This window comes from Fukomys damarensis, unplaced genomic scaffold (genome assembly GCF_012274545.1).
Source record: "Fukomys damarensis isolate Sample0158 unplaced genomic scaffold, DMR_v1.0_HiC HiC_scaffold_23, whole genome shotgun sequence".
In the NCBI taxonomy this organism is placed as follows: Eukaryota; Metazoa; Chordata; class Mammalia; order Rodentia; family Bathyergidae; genus Fukomys; species Fukomys damarensis.
In genome coordinates this window covers 20089730-20103734 of record NW_022900935.1, presented here as the reverse complement: position 1 = coordinate 20103734, position 14005 = coordinate 20089730, and the positions used below count along the sequence as shown (strand labels likewise).

The window sequence follows — 14005 nt, the reverse complement described above, 5'->3', positions numbered from 1 at the left end:
AGCGCGTCCTTACCTTACCCGTTTCCCCCACCATGCGCACGCGGAGTGGGTAAACCAACAGCCAGGCCTGCCCTACCTTACCCGGCTGAGTTCCTCTTTTCCCTGTCTTGAACTTCACGACTCCCCACTTTCTGATCCCCACCCCACTATGGTGGCCCTTCATTCTGTGCCACCCGGAGCCTGACTCGCATTTCCTAGTGGCCACGACCTCTAGAGTGGGCAAGAGACAAGGGGACAAAAGCACCTGGTCACTGCCCAGAGTCTGCCCCATAAATCCACCCCTGCTCACTCACCCTATCCACCCTCTGCCCCCAGATCAAGTCCCAACAGAGCGAGGTGACCCGCATCCTGGACGGGAAGCGCATCCAATACCAGCTCGTGGACATCTCCCAGGACAACGCCCTGCGGGATGAGATGCGAGCCCTGGTTGGCAACCCCAAGGCCACCCCACCCCAGATTGTCAACGGGGACCAGTACTGTGGGGTATGGCCCTGGGGATGGGGCTGGGGGAGTAAGTGGACTGTAGTCAGGGTCATACAAAGTACTTGGGCCTCCAGCACTCAGCTGACCACCCCATCCTTCTCCCCCAGGACTATGAGCTCTTCGTGGAGGCCGTGGAACAGAACACACTGCAAGAATTCCTGAAGCTAGCCTGAGAGCCGGCCCACTGTTCCCACTGGACTCAGCACCACATTCCCCCACTGATCTCACCCAGCCTCAAAGGACCCTGTGACCAACTCCCTGTCGTTCCTAACTTTCTTACTTGGGGTCCCTTACCCTAACCTATACCCCCTCCTCCCTCTCTGTAGCTCCCTTTTCTCCATTCACAGGCAACATTCCTTAGCTACTGTCTCAGAAATTGTCTTAAAACAGCCCCAATGCTGGCTATCCTCAGCCAGGCCTTGGGGCCGCCAACCTGCCTGGCACTGGCTGGTGGGCACTTCGTTAGTTCCATTAGCCAGAGCTCTGCCAAAGGCCCCACGGTCCCCTTCCCGGGAATACCATAGAGACAATTAAATGCCCATTCCATTGGCACTGTCTGTTTGGTTGTGGCCTGGGCATCCTGAGTCTGTTCTGGGTAAACCTGGTAGTTGTGATTGTGCTGAAGCTGTGCTCATGCGTCTTTCACTTGTGTGTGTCAGTGCGTGTGTTTGGACCTATGCCTGGTACGTATGCTTATATGGACCAGCAGTTTCTAGAGACTGGATGGGCCACCTCCAGTTCACATGCACGTGCTGGTGTCCCTTAGCATGCCTGTCAGTGAGTCGCTGCCTGCCTGTGTTGGAGCAGATTGCTAAGTATAGGTATGTTGTGGATGTGGGTGCACAACTGCAGTTCTGTCAGTTTGAGGCCATGGGTGTAGTGGTGGTGGTTTTATGCAGTGCTGAGGAAGTGTCCCCACAAGCTGTGGGTCTGTGTGTATCAGTGCACACATGCACAGTGAGGCTGTCCTTCCAGCTGAGGCTGAGAATGCAAACCCAGCAAGGCCTGGCCACTCCCTTCTCAGGATCCCTCCCTTCACAGGCTCCACTTAGCCCTTCCTGGGAGAAGGAACCTGGAGCACAAAGACCCAGCACCAAGCCAACCAGCTGGGGCTCAAGTTACTGAGGGAGAGTCAGCACCGCCCCTTCCTTGGCCCAGCTGGCCTACCCCTTCCCCTGGAGACAGTCCTGCCAAGAGAGCCCTGTAGAGCTGATTGTGTCAGAGGCAGCACTTTATTCAGGGCTGGGGCCAGAGCCCAAGCTGGGGCCAAAGCTGGGGTTGGGCAACTGGGCCCTGCATGCCCGCAATAGCAGCGTTGCACTGGGCACCAGGCCTGTGTCCTGCAGTGTAAGTGCATCATCCTGGTAGACTGTGGGTGGGAATGTGCTGAAGATCTCAAAAGTGGTAGCATCCACGGCCCTGGAGGCCCAGCAGAGTGGATCAGGCTGGGCCACAGGGTCAGAGCCTCCCTACAGCCCCCAGCCCTGCCCTGTCCCCACCTGGCCTGCGCTAGCAGGGCACGCACGGTGCCAACAGTGTCCTCGGGCCACATCATCAGTAGGAAGGCCTGCTCCCCATTCTCGGACTTGACGCGCAGCATGCAGAGTGGGGGAGCTGGTGTGTTGGGTGATTCCTGGCTCCTGCAGGCCTAGAGGCCCTCAGTGTCCCAGTGGCCGACCCCTACCCCAGGCCCTCACCTTTCTGCCTGCCCGTACCTCTGTCGCTCAGCAGCCAAGGCAGGTGTCTCCACTATGATCTCCTGGATCGGGACAGGCAATGGGCAGTAGTTCTGGAAGGCATCCATGAAGAGTGGACGGAGCCCTGGACCCCACCTGAGTAGTTCCCCAACCCTTAACTCATCCTTGAGCAGGAATAGATGAAGACCAGTAAACCAAGAGGATGGTCTGTTCTGTGTAAACTGAGACCCAAGAAGAAATGGAAGGAGGCTCCTGGAGGCAGCCCCATCATTTCTCCAAGAATCCTCCCCATCTCATGGCCAGGACAGGAGCCCACACAGAAGATGACCATGCTAGGTGCCTGCCCAGAGAGCTTCCCTGGGAAAATGACACTGGAGCTGACTGAAGGATAGGTAGGAGCTCTTCAAAGTGGGATGTGGACAAAGATGGTCCCAACAGCAGGGAACGGCAGAACCTGAGGTCAGGGAAAGTGTCCTGCAGGAAGTGATACATTTGGGAAACTGCCAGCTGTTCACAGCCGAAGCTGTAACTCAGAATGCAAGAAAGGAAAGGTTAGAGGTCAGAAGGGCCCGTGCAGGATAGGTCTTGAGTGCCAGGATAAAGAAATGGGTTTTATCAGGAGAATAAAGGGAGAAGGCTGCTGGGGGAGGATGGCTGGCAGGGCCAGGAGTGGAGGAGGGAGGCCAGCAAAAAGAGGTTGCCTGGGAGACACCAAGCCTAGATTAGGTGGTGGGTGGCGGGAATGAGAGAAGAGATGGGCTTGGGAACAGTTCTGGGGAGAGCCAGGACAGGTGGACTTAGCGACCTGGGGCTGACAGTGGCAGAGGAATTCTGAGAAACTGAGGTTTGGTTTTGGCACCTGGGAAGATCAGCAGGATGGGAAGCGGGAAGGATGAGTTCTCTCAGGGCCTGCAGGGCACTCAGGACTGCACCGTGAGGACATGGCTTGGGCCTGGGGCTAACACCCCAGCCTGGATTCTGATTTTACCCCACTTAAAGCCAACCCAGATGCCCTCTGGGGCCACCATGGCACCCTCACCAGCTCTCCAATTTCCCATTTCCTCTCCATCATGGCCCTCACTGTGGCCCACAAACCTAAGCCTCCATACAAGATGCTGCTCTGCCACCCTGGGCCAGGGTCGGTGGGACAGCTCCCAAGAGGACTGGGGAATTAGGGCTGGCCTCACCTGCAAGGTGTCCCTGATGGGACCCCGGATGTCAATCACCTCGCCTTGTCGGATCACAAATTTAGGAAGCCTGTTCAGAAATTTCTTGGCAGTCATCCCTGTGGGAAGGGCATTTGAGAACCTTGGCCCAGGAAGGGACTGTGCGTAACGGTGGAGGAGGCCATCTTGAGCTTTGGTACACAGCCTCCTGGCCACCCAGCTCAGTCTTGGGGCCCAGCTTACCTGGGTGCTCCTCCATCCTGTCTGAGGCCTTGAGCATTCTTTGCCAGCCCACCACACAACCTCTGCCTGGGAATGGGCCCAGCCTATCCACTGGGTAGACCTGGTCATGCAGGTCGCTTACCTGGCAGGAAGAAGGGATGACAGCAGCAAGTCCTGGCCTTCAGCTGTGGGTCCCACCCCCGCTGCCTGCCCAGAGGCCCCAAGAACAAGCCTAATCCCTATATTTACAGATAAGGAAACTGAGGCCCTGGGAGAGAGCAGGAGAACAGCAGTTCATGCTTTAAGCACGCCCTTACCCACGCCAGCTGAAGCCACAGTACTGACTCTCCTCAGAGGCCCCTCCCTGGAGCTATCAGACTTTAGCACATGGGACCTCAGTTGTGCCATCAAGGCACAGACAGCTCTGAGGCCCCATCTTGGCAGACGCTTCAGACACCCCCAGTTGTGACTCATTGTTTTCTGAACTGTGGCATGTGTTCCTTCACAAGTCCTTGCTGTGCACATAACCCACCGCCCTTACAACCTGCTGCCTCATGGACTGCATGGCAACACATTATTCTCACACCACTGGCCACAGTCTGGCTCCTGTCATGGCCTAGAGGTCCAGCACTTGCTCTCCCTGCTCAGCATTTGTGGCTCACGGCCCTGCCACCCCAACAGATGGCTTCAGAAGCCTCTGGGGGAGGCTGGGCAGTAGCACACAGACCCCTCAGAGACCCCAGGCTGTCAAGGTGTCCTGAATGCTGGGGAGTAACAGAAAGGTAGGGATCTCCAAGCCAAGGCTGTGCCTTTGGTGTGTCAGCAGAGGGCGCTGCCTGCTGCTCATCCTGGGGAATCTCACAGGGCTGTGGCCAAGGGAGCCTCACTCCCTTCCCAGCCCTCTTTTAGGCTCACCCTCCTCCTGGACTTCATCATCCCCCTGGGGGCCCCTGAGCTGGGGCAGTGCCTCCCTTCAGAATGGCTGATGTCCAAGGAAGCCATTTATCCCCATTATCTCTGAAACCACACTCGGTCAGGTTAAGGAGCAGCCCATCACCTTAAAGGGGACTCCATTGGGGTACAGTCGCTGGAGCTCTGAAGGGAAGAAGCCATCCAGTATGTCCCGGAGGCAGCGCTGCAGCAGGGAGAGGAACAGCGATGCCAGCTGGTCCTGGGCAGTGCTCCTAGCTCAGGGCCTCACACTGGGAATGTTCAGGGCCTTGGGATGTGGGTAGGGCACCCAGGCTGGAGGGTAGGCTGGGCCTGGCATGAGCTGGTTCTACCACCCCCAATTAATGGTGGGCATCAGGGGCCCAAGAGCCCCACCCCCAGCTCCTACCTGTGTGGCAGGGTCATGGAAGGGTCGGAAGGGCCCATCGAACATCATGATTCCATTCTGGTAGAGCTTCAGTGGGATGGGCTCAAGGGCATGGAGCCGCGCCCCGCCAGGAACTGGTATCACCTGCGTGTCACCCTCTACCACCAGCTCACTGAGATCCTTCAGGCTGGCCAGCAGCCTGTCAAAGTCCACCTCCGGGGTCACCAACGAATCCCCTGGCAAACAGAAGAGACACCCATGAGCTTCATGGCTGTCATGTGCCCTAACAGCTTCGGTGACCTCCCCTTGACTTGGGCACCGGCTTATCTCCTTAAGTGGCCACTAAGGAAAAGGAAGGGTAACCAGCACTAGAGAGTAACAGCAGTCTTTCGCTGAGCACCTTCTGTGTGCCAGAGATTTAATACCTATCCATCCTTCCTAACTACTCTACACTGGAAGGATTCTAATCCCCATTTTTCAGATGGAGAAACTGAGTTTTGTTTTTTGGTTTTTTGAGACAGGGTCTCACTATGTAGTTGAGACTGACCTGGAACGCACTGTGTAGCCCAGGCTGGTCTCAAACTCACAGTGATCCTCCTGCCTCAGCCTCCCGAGTGCTGGGATTACAGGTGTGTGCCACCATGCCCGGCTTGAGAAAGTGAGATTTAAAGGGAGTTAAACTGCTTACCTGACAATGCACAGCAAAAAGTGACAGAAGCAAGATTTAGTCCCTGATCTGTGTCAGGCACTAGGTTGGAACTGAAAATCAAAGGGCAGAGCTCCCACCTCTGGATGAATGCTTTCAGGGCTCAAGTTCCAGCTCCTCCACGTCAACCCATGTGACTTTAGGCAAGTCATTTCTAGACTTCTAGAGAACAGGACATTCTCTTCTAGAATGGAATGACAATAGTGTCTGCCCCCCAGGGTGGCTGGAAGACTCCCGGAAGATGACTGTGTAAGGGCCAACTCAGAAGCACTCTGTCCCCATTAGATTGCCACCAAATGGTCCCTAGGCAACCCGGAAGCTATGAGGCAGGAGCTACTTATCTCGATTTTACGAATGAGGACCCAGGGAAAGAGATGAAAAACGACTTGCCCCAGCCCATTTGGCAGGTCAGAGGACAACTTGGAACTTGAGATAGAGCCTATTTTTCCCACCCATGGCCACCATCAGGAGAGGGAGGTCAAAGGTAAAGACAGAGGCCCTTTAGGGGGATGTTGGGACAACTGCTGGACAGAACAGATGTGAGGCAGGCCATCGGCTGTGCAAGTATTTCTGTGCGACAAATCCCTTTGTGCAGCTGCTGAGACTTCAGTCTCCGAAAAACTGGTACCTGTACAGCTGTGCATGAGCTTCAGGGTGCGCAGACGGGATGGTCGGACAGGTGCCAGAGCAGAAAGGGTGCCGGGCAGGAGAGATACTGGCTGGGGAAAGGCCAGGGCCTGCTCTGCAGTCTGCAGGGTATAACCTTCCCCTGCAAAAATGACTCTGTGGGCCTTCTTGGAAACTGTTTATCACCAGGACAGCCAGGCTGGGACAGGATGTGGGTCAGGGCTCTGGGGACTCTCCCTTTCGCCACAGTGGTACAGAGGCTAACACAGGGAGTACAGATGCAAGTGGCTGTGTTTCCTGTTGCCTTTGCAGCTGCCAAAATGGCAGACGTGAGCCAGTCTTCCCCTCTCCCAGCATTTGCTACTGTTGGAAAGGCTTACACCCACCCACTTCCTCTTGGAGTCCCCCAGAGTCCCTGCAATCCCAGGAATAAGAGAATGTCCTGGTCACCCCTATGTGATTCCAAGTAATATTAAAACACTATTTCCCTTTAACAATGAACTACTTTAAGAAGAAATTAGCAGGAAGCTGGGCATAACCGGCCCGCACCCGTGCTCCACCACTCAGGGAAGTTGAGTCTGGAGAGCTGGAAGTTCCAGCTGGCAAATGAAGACTGGAGATGTAGTTCAGTGGGAATGCCCTGGGTTCAATACCCAGTACTGGAAAGGAAAGAAAATGAAAGAGACAGAAAGGAAGAAAGAAAGAATAAATTGATAAAGCTTATTTTAAAATGTCATTCATGTAAGGCCAGTCCCACTTTTCCTACAGCCAGGAAAGTGAGGCCTAGGAAGCTCACAGGCTCGATCCAGTCAACAGAGCAGAGAAAGGAGTAGCCAGAACCCAGTGCTCCTACCATCACCCCAAGTGCCCTCCTGGGGCCAGGGCTTCAGGGAGCTGGTGGACATGGGGTGGTCTGCAGGGGAAGGGGTCAGGCAGAAGCCCTGGGGAGGATGCCAAAGGGGCCCTGGGAGCTGGGTGGGGTAGGTGGTGGCAGAGCCCTTCCTAGGAAGGGAGGGAAGGAGTCACATACAGCCATGAAGCCAGTGAGCCCCAGTACCGGGATGCGCAGCAGAGGCCCACAGCCAGGACAGGGGTGCAATGGCACGCACACAGGAAGTTCCAGCTCTGCCTGCGTGGTGGTGCGCCTGTGGTGAGGCAGCATTTCCTCTGTGATATGGGTGGATGAGAGCCCTGTCCTGCCACAAGATCCCCCCAGTAGCCTGCCTGAAAATTATGATGCTGTGCCAGCTGCCCAGTGGTCGGCATTACAGATGCCTCTCACAGATAAGGACGTGAGGCCTCGATGTGGGTCATGACCTGGGTCATGCAGTGTACAGGGCCCAAGTGACTAAGCCTCTGCTCTCAGCAGCCCTGCAGGCTGCTGCCCAGCATTGGCCCTTAGGACAGCGCTCACTGAGGTCCCTTCTAAGGTGGGCTACATGCCGGGGCCTCATCTACCTTTGAGTGCCCATGACTATTTATCATAATGTAGGGAGGCCCTCAGCCCAGGCTCCCTCAGCGAGCTTACTCGAGCCCCACACTGCCAGCTCTGAGACCTTGGGCAGGCAGGCCTCTCTGAGCCTCGGCTTGGTCTCCCGTAAAATAAGGACCATAACAGTCCTTGTCTCACAGGGCTGCTGTAAGGCCGGGAGGAACTGCCTGGCAGATAGTGGCTATTGTCACTAACACCTCTTATCACTGGCTCAGGCTGGCTCGCCCGCCCTCACCTCCTCTGAAAGCTTGGCTATGCTCCCCCTCCTCCTTGGGGTTTGGTGCCCAGGGCCCAGCCCCACAATCTTGGCCCTGTCACATGCTATTGTTACTTTGTGCTTCTTTCTTTGTCTTTAACCACACTGGGCACTCCTTAAACGCAGGCTGCACCCTGGCCAGCTGTGGGTACCTAAGAGACGCCTACCGATCCCCCACCCCCGTCCATCCATCAGTTCATCCGTCCATGATGTCAGGAACACCCACGGTCAGCTGGGCCTGCAATCATCACAGCGCCCGTGCCCAGAGACCCCTCTCCTCAGGCTCATACTCAGTGAAGGAGACAGGGTGGCAGACAGTGACAGTGGCGTGTGGTGTAAGCATCACCGTGGTACTGTGAAGCCCAGAACAGGGCCAGATCCTGCCACTGCCGGGTGTGCGGTGGCCCCGCCAGTTGTGCTGTAGTGCCACGGTGCCCCCACCCCTCTCAGGTGCTCTGCCCTCCAGCCCTACCACCTCACACAAAGACTCTTGCTACAGGAAATGGAGGCGCTATTATCACATATCTGCAAGCCACACTTGCTCTGAGGACTTTTCACACTGCTCCTTAGAGGAGCCAGCGCAGAGGAGAGGGTCTGAGAGACCCACAGAGGATACAGCCAGCCTGTGCCAAGGCAGGGTTTGAGCTCAGGCCTGCAGGATCCCACCTGCAGCCTTCCTCTGGCCCCTGGCATTGAGGTTGGTGCTACCCCTGTCCCCACTTCATCCTGTGGGTTGTTCACACTATGCTCTGACGCTCCAGGCCTGGGCATACTGGGCACCACAGCCAATCTCACACAGCCCTGGCCTGTGTGCCAAGCAAGCCTTAGGCCAGGTGCACTAGGTAGGACCTGGGCTAAGGAACCTGGGCTGATGGATGGTCATTCATTAGCACATCTGCCACAAGAAGCACCCCAGGGACTCTCTCAATCCAAGTGCTCAGCAGCCCTACGAGCCAATCAATACTAGTCTCCTTCCTAGAGGAGGCTTGGGGTCCCTCTCGGCCCAGCCAGCCTGAGCCGCTTCCCATGAGGTGCTGGCATAGCTACCTGGCAGCCCATGGAGCAGTACAGGCAGCATGCAGCACAGACCTGATGGAGGAGGCTGGGTTTGGGCTGAGCCTCCAAGAATGGGAGAGAGGGCTGCCACCCCCAGGGTCAGTGTGACCTCCCGAGCTAGAGGTTTGAAGCAGGCACCACTCACTCAGGGCTGGACCTGGGAGGAAGGCTCGAGGTGCACAGGGCAGCTGGCAGAAGAGCTGGGAGAATTGGAGAGGGACAGGAGCACAGGAAGAACAGATAAGTGGCCCTCTCAGGGCCCGACACTGGCCCACAGTGCTGAGGCCAGAGCAGGACTGTCCCTTTCGTGTCTTCACATACCCTGAAGCACATGTCACAGCGCCCTCCCCGATGCTCATCATCCTGGAGATCTCCTCTATGTGGGGCTCTTTCCTAAGTGCACTGACTTTCCTTCCTGGGGCAAGAACCCTCCTGGGGTTCTAGCACATTCTAATCACCTCTTCCAGCAAACATGATGCTCATTCATCGCCACTGCCCCAGAGTGCATGGGGAGTGGTATCCATAGAGGGGAACCAGGAACCAGCTAGAGCCTCAGGCCACAAAAGGCCAGGGTTGGGAACAGAGGGCCCTTGGGTCAGGAGCAGGCTGTAGGAGGCCCCAGAAGACAGCTGCTAGAAATGGAAAGCACTTCTTCATCTATCAGAGAGCTAAATCAAGGCCCCTCTTAGGATGAAAAGCAAGTTAGGAATTGTAGAATATACCTGCGATCCCTACACTGGGGAGGCTAAGGCAGGAGGACTGCTTCAAGTTTGAGGCCAGCCTGGGCTACATAGCCAGACTATTTCAAAAGAAAGAGAAAGAAAAGAAAGGTGAGGATTGAGAAGTCCCTGCAGCCAGGGAGCTCTAAGGTGGACCAGAAGTGGTTTCCACAGGTTGTTTTAGATGGGAAGCTCTTGGCTTCAGAGTCAGCCTTGCTCAAAGCCTAGACAACAAAGAAACGCAGGGTGGAGGCTGATCCTTTTGGGGGAAGATGAGAAATTCAGTAAGGCAGAACCAGAAATCAACCATCAGGTTGAGCCTCCCCCACCAGGAGACTAGAGGTCTTTCCTCCAGAAGGAGGCTTTCCAACAAGAGGAGAGGAGCACATGTAGCCATGACGAACTCTGCCCCTGGCATCTCCTGGGGTGCACAGCTCCCCGAGCTTGCTTGATGTGTCCCTCATGGAGGAGCCATCTTCCCACAGTCATGCTTGCTGGCCGGGCCTGACTCCTCCTGTCCTCTCTGTGCACAATCATCTCTCTCTCTCTCTCTCTCTCTCTCTCTCTCTCTCTCTCTCCTTTCAGCACTGGGGATCGAACCGAAGGTCTGGAGTACAAAAGGCAAGTGTTCTACCACTGACCAACATCTCTAGACCTATTTTATTTTATTTATTTTTGTGGCATGGAGATTGAACCTGTAGTCTTCACACTAAGCTACACCCCTAATCCTTTTTATTTTGAGACAGGGTCTTGCTAAATTGCCCAAGCTGGGCTCTTCCTGCCTCAGACCCCAAAATGCTGGGGTTATAGGCTTGGACCACCACACCTGACTGACAGATTGTTTTTGTAGGCAACAGATTTTGGAGGGGTGACATTTTATAAACTATGGAGCATGAGGCAAACAAGTCTTGTTGCATCTGGCTTCCCTGGGTCTCTGGAGCTTTTGACAAGCAGAGACTGAGGCAAGACCAGGAAGATAATGGCCGGCCAGTTGGTGGGCAGTGCCGTAGGCCTTGGCCTTTCCTTCCTGGGGTCTTGAGCAAAGCATGGGTTCCTCAGAGTCCCACCTGGGAGGCCAGCCATGAATGAGGGGTCTCTGGTGAGCGGCAGGGCAACAGGATGCTATTGGAGCACGCCCTGGAGGCCCCGGTGCTCCCTCTACTCTACCTGGCTTCCAGAACTTCTTGGCCGTCATCCGGTCCCTTGTGTCATCCTCCGAGACGGTCTTGTCCTCAGAGTTCTCCTGGTCCATGGGCTCGCCCACCCACTGCAGGCCATAGTCACTGAGGAACCGCTGTGGAGAGGGAGAAGGGGGAGACCCAGGCACCATCAGCTCAGCCCCTTCCCAGGGAAAAGCAGCATTGGCTCAAATTCCAGGCTGCCTTCAGCCCAGAGCCAGCAAAGGGGATGGGACAGGGGACCCAGGCCACTTCCTGGCTGTGACCTCCTAGAACCACAGGCTCCTCTTCTATAAGAGGGAGGTGACAGCACCTGTCCCATAAGCTTCGACAAAGAACTCACTGAAGTTGCCCACCGCGGCTGTGGGGAGCCACGTGGGGCTGGTCTGACGTGAGGTGACAGGGGCGCCCTGGTCCGCAGGACCAAGAGGATGTGCTGACCCACAGACCAGCAGCTCACAGGAGAACTTCCAAAATGTCTGCACTTCCTGCTGCCGCTTCCTTATCTCTCCTCTCTCTTCCACCTACTCCAGCCCCACAACTCGCTGCCCTGCATGTGGTGCAGACACCAACAACCTGCCCGTGGCTAGATCTAGCAGGTGCACCTCAGTCTCCACCTCTTCCCACCCTGCTAGGTCTCCTCCTACCTCCACCATTTCCTTTGCTGCTTCCCTCTGTTTTTGGTGGTGCCGAGGATTGGATCCGGAGTTTCCTACTGAGTTGCACCTCCAAGCCTTTTTACTTTTCATTTTGAGACAGGGTCTTGCCAAGTTACCCAGGTTGGCCTTGAACTCGGGGCCACTCTGCCTCAGCCTCCCGAGTAGCTGAGATCACAGGTGTGTGTCACCACACCCAACGTGGTTCCCACTTCTACCACACAGGCCTGGGAGGGCCCCATCTCTCTTCTCCTTCATGGTTCTTGTCCACTTCCGGGTATATGTGCAGCCCAAATTCATGCTCAGTGCAGATCCCCCTTCTGAGCTCGAGTCCCAGCAAACCCCCGCTGTCCTGGCTCCCTGCATGCCCCTCCCAGACCTCTTCCCTCTGCTTCCTCCGTCTCAAAAAGCAGCACCACTTGCCCAGGCATCATCCATGACCCATTCTGCTCTCTGCCATGGGACTGTGACGAGCTGCAAGGCCCACAGATGCCACCTCTACGGCAGTTTGAACTGCCCCTGTCACTCTTGCTCCCTCGCCCAAGCTGCCGCACTGCCACTCTCCTGGACAGGGGCTGCTTCACTGCCTCCCGCTACCCCACCAAGCATGGTCTCCTGGACTGAGCCCTCCCAGCTGGTTTCCATTCATTCCATCCCAGCAGGGTCCTGGGCTGAGCCCACGGGCTGTGGCCCCTTTGGCCCGTCTCTCTTGCTCCTCTGGCAGCTGTGGCCACTGACCATAGCCACCTTTGCACGGCTGGGGGCGGGGCCTTCATCTCTTCAGTCCAGATCCTCTCCCCGAGACTTCCCTCATGACCAGATCTCATGCCCGCCGTCCTCTCCGTAGTGATCCATCCCCAACTCGTCTCTATGGTGTCAATGACTTAATTACTTCCTACCCTCTGTGTCCTCTCTATATACTTGATTATGTTTCCCTCCTGCTGGGGACCGGGGACCGTGACTATCTGTACACAGTTCCTGGCAGTGTGCCCGACACACTGTAGATAATTTGAGCCTGTTAAATTAATGAAGCAATAAACGCGTGCAGGATGCATGTGTGAGCCAGTGGTACTCTCTGCGGCTCTGGGGCACAGCACTTTTGCCCAGTGGCAGCTGCTCAGAGAGGTCCTATGGGCCCTTTGTTCCCAGCAGGTAGCTCAGGAACAGCTGTGTCACCTTGGCCTCAGGTACTAACAGGTCCCACAGTACACAGGGCTTTAGGCCACAGCTAGGGCAGTGCTTCTGTGGCCTTAAATGAGGTCGAAGCTTTAGAACCCCACTCTGCAGAGGGAGAGGCTGGATCACAGGAGGGATCTGAGACAGAGCCAACAGAGGGGTGAGCTACTGAGGAAGCAGGCACACTGCGCCCTTCCTTACACCCAGGCCCTCCAGTTCCAGCCCTGCTGCTTGACTAGGTGTGCATGGGAGCAAGAAAGCACCTGAGGTGACCAAGTTATTGGGTGAGTGATAGGTCACATCTAGAGGCAGGAGATGACCCAGTACTAGGTCCTGGGTGGTCCTTCCCTGGATTTCACAAGCCATGGGAAGAGAGATGAGGCACTGAGAAAAACAGAGCACACAGTGGGGCTTGGTGGTACACAATTTTAATCCTAGCACTTGGGAAGCTGAGGCTACCAGTTTGAGGCCAGCCAGAGCTACACAGTGAGTTCAAGGTTAGCCTGAACTACATAATGAGATCCTGTTTCAAAAAACCAAAAATTAAATTAATTAATTAGCGAAAGAGGAAGGAAGGAGGGAAGAAAGAAAGAAAGAAAGAAAGGAAGGAAGGAAGGAAGGAAGAGCAGGCCAGGGGTTTAGCCCAGTGGCTCACCTGCCTTGCAAGGGCAAGGTCCCAAGTCTGATCTCCAGTACCCAAAAAAAAAAGAAAGGTAGGAAGAAAGAAGAAAAGAAAGAGGGCCGGGGATGTAGCGTAGTGGTACTGCTGCCTGCCTCCAAGCATAAGGTCCTGAGTTTGACCCCGGTACAAAGAAAACAGGCGAGCAAGAGAGGAAGAAAGGGAAGGGGAGCGGAGGGGCGGAAGTGGGGCTGGGGATGTGTTCGGTGTGAAGGCCCTGCTTTCTACCGCTGGCACAAAAAACACAAAGCAGAGTACAGGGAAGTCAGAGGCCAGGAGCATCCCTGAGACGATGCCTAAGGATGAGTGAAAATGACTAAAAACATGTGGGAAAGACATTTCAGGTAGAGGGAACAACAGCACGGCCCAGGGTCCTGTGGTGGGAAAGAGCTCTACGTGGTCAAAACACCAGTTGACAGGCCCTGGGGCAGGAGGGGAGCATGGTTTGAGATGACAGTGGAAGCCGGGCCTGGTGGCACACATTTGTAGTCCCAGCACTCGGGAGGCTGAGGCAGGAGGGTCACCATGAGTTTGAGGCCAGCCTGGGCTACACAGCAAGACTCCATCTCAAAAA

General features: G+C 55.8%; 2 protein-coding genes across 12 annotated transcripts in view; one reads left to right on the top strand and one right to left on the bottom strand.

Moving 5' to 3' along the window:
• Nucleotides 1-1035, top strand: part of Sh3bgrl3 (SH3 domain binding glutamate rich protein like 3) — a 1469-nt gene extending 434 nt beyond the window's left edge. Inside the window, exons 2-3 of the mRNA XM_010633283.1 lie at nucleotides 316-483; nucleotides 591-1035. Coding sequence (XP_010631585.1) covers nucleotides 316-483; nucleotides 591-656 — 234 coding nt within the window. The 3' untranslated portion in view covers nucleotides 657-1035. The remainder of the gene's footprint in view (nucleotides 1-315; nucleotides 484-590) is intronic.
• A 636-nt stretch (nucleotides 1036-1671) lies between these two features.
• Ubxn11 (UBX domain protein 11) overlaps nucleotides 1672-14005 on the bottom strand; it is a 21927-nt gene continuing 9593 nt past the window's right edge. For 2 of the 11 annotated variants that reach the window (XM_010633241.2, XM_010633226.2), the window contains 8 exons: nucleotides 10910-11036; nucleotides 4908-5122; nucleotides 4626-4703; nucleotides 3590-3710; nucleotides 3368-3465; nucleotides 2199-2272; nucleotides 1983-2123; nucleotides 1673-1902 (listed from right to left, as the gene is read on the bottom strand). In XM_010633241.2, the coding sequence (XP_010631543.1) occupies nucleotides 1716-1902; nucleotides 1983-2123; nucleotides 2199-2272; nucleotides 3368-3465; nucleotides 3590-3710; nucleotides 4626-4703; nucleotides 4908-5122; nucleotides 10910-11036 (1041 nt within the window). In that variant the 3' untranslated portion in view covers nucleotides 1673-1715. Of the gene's footprint in view, nucleotides 1903-1982; nucleotides 2132-2198; nucleotides 2316-3367; nucleotides 3466-3589; nucleotides 3711-4625; nucleotides 4704-4907; nucleotides 5123-10909; nucleotides 11037-14005 lie in introns of those variants that run through there. The other 9 variants (XM_010633232.2, XR_782032.2, XM_010633257.2 and 6 more) reach the window with 9 other exon arrangements.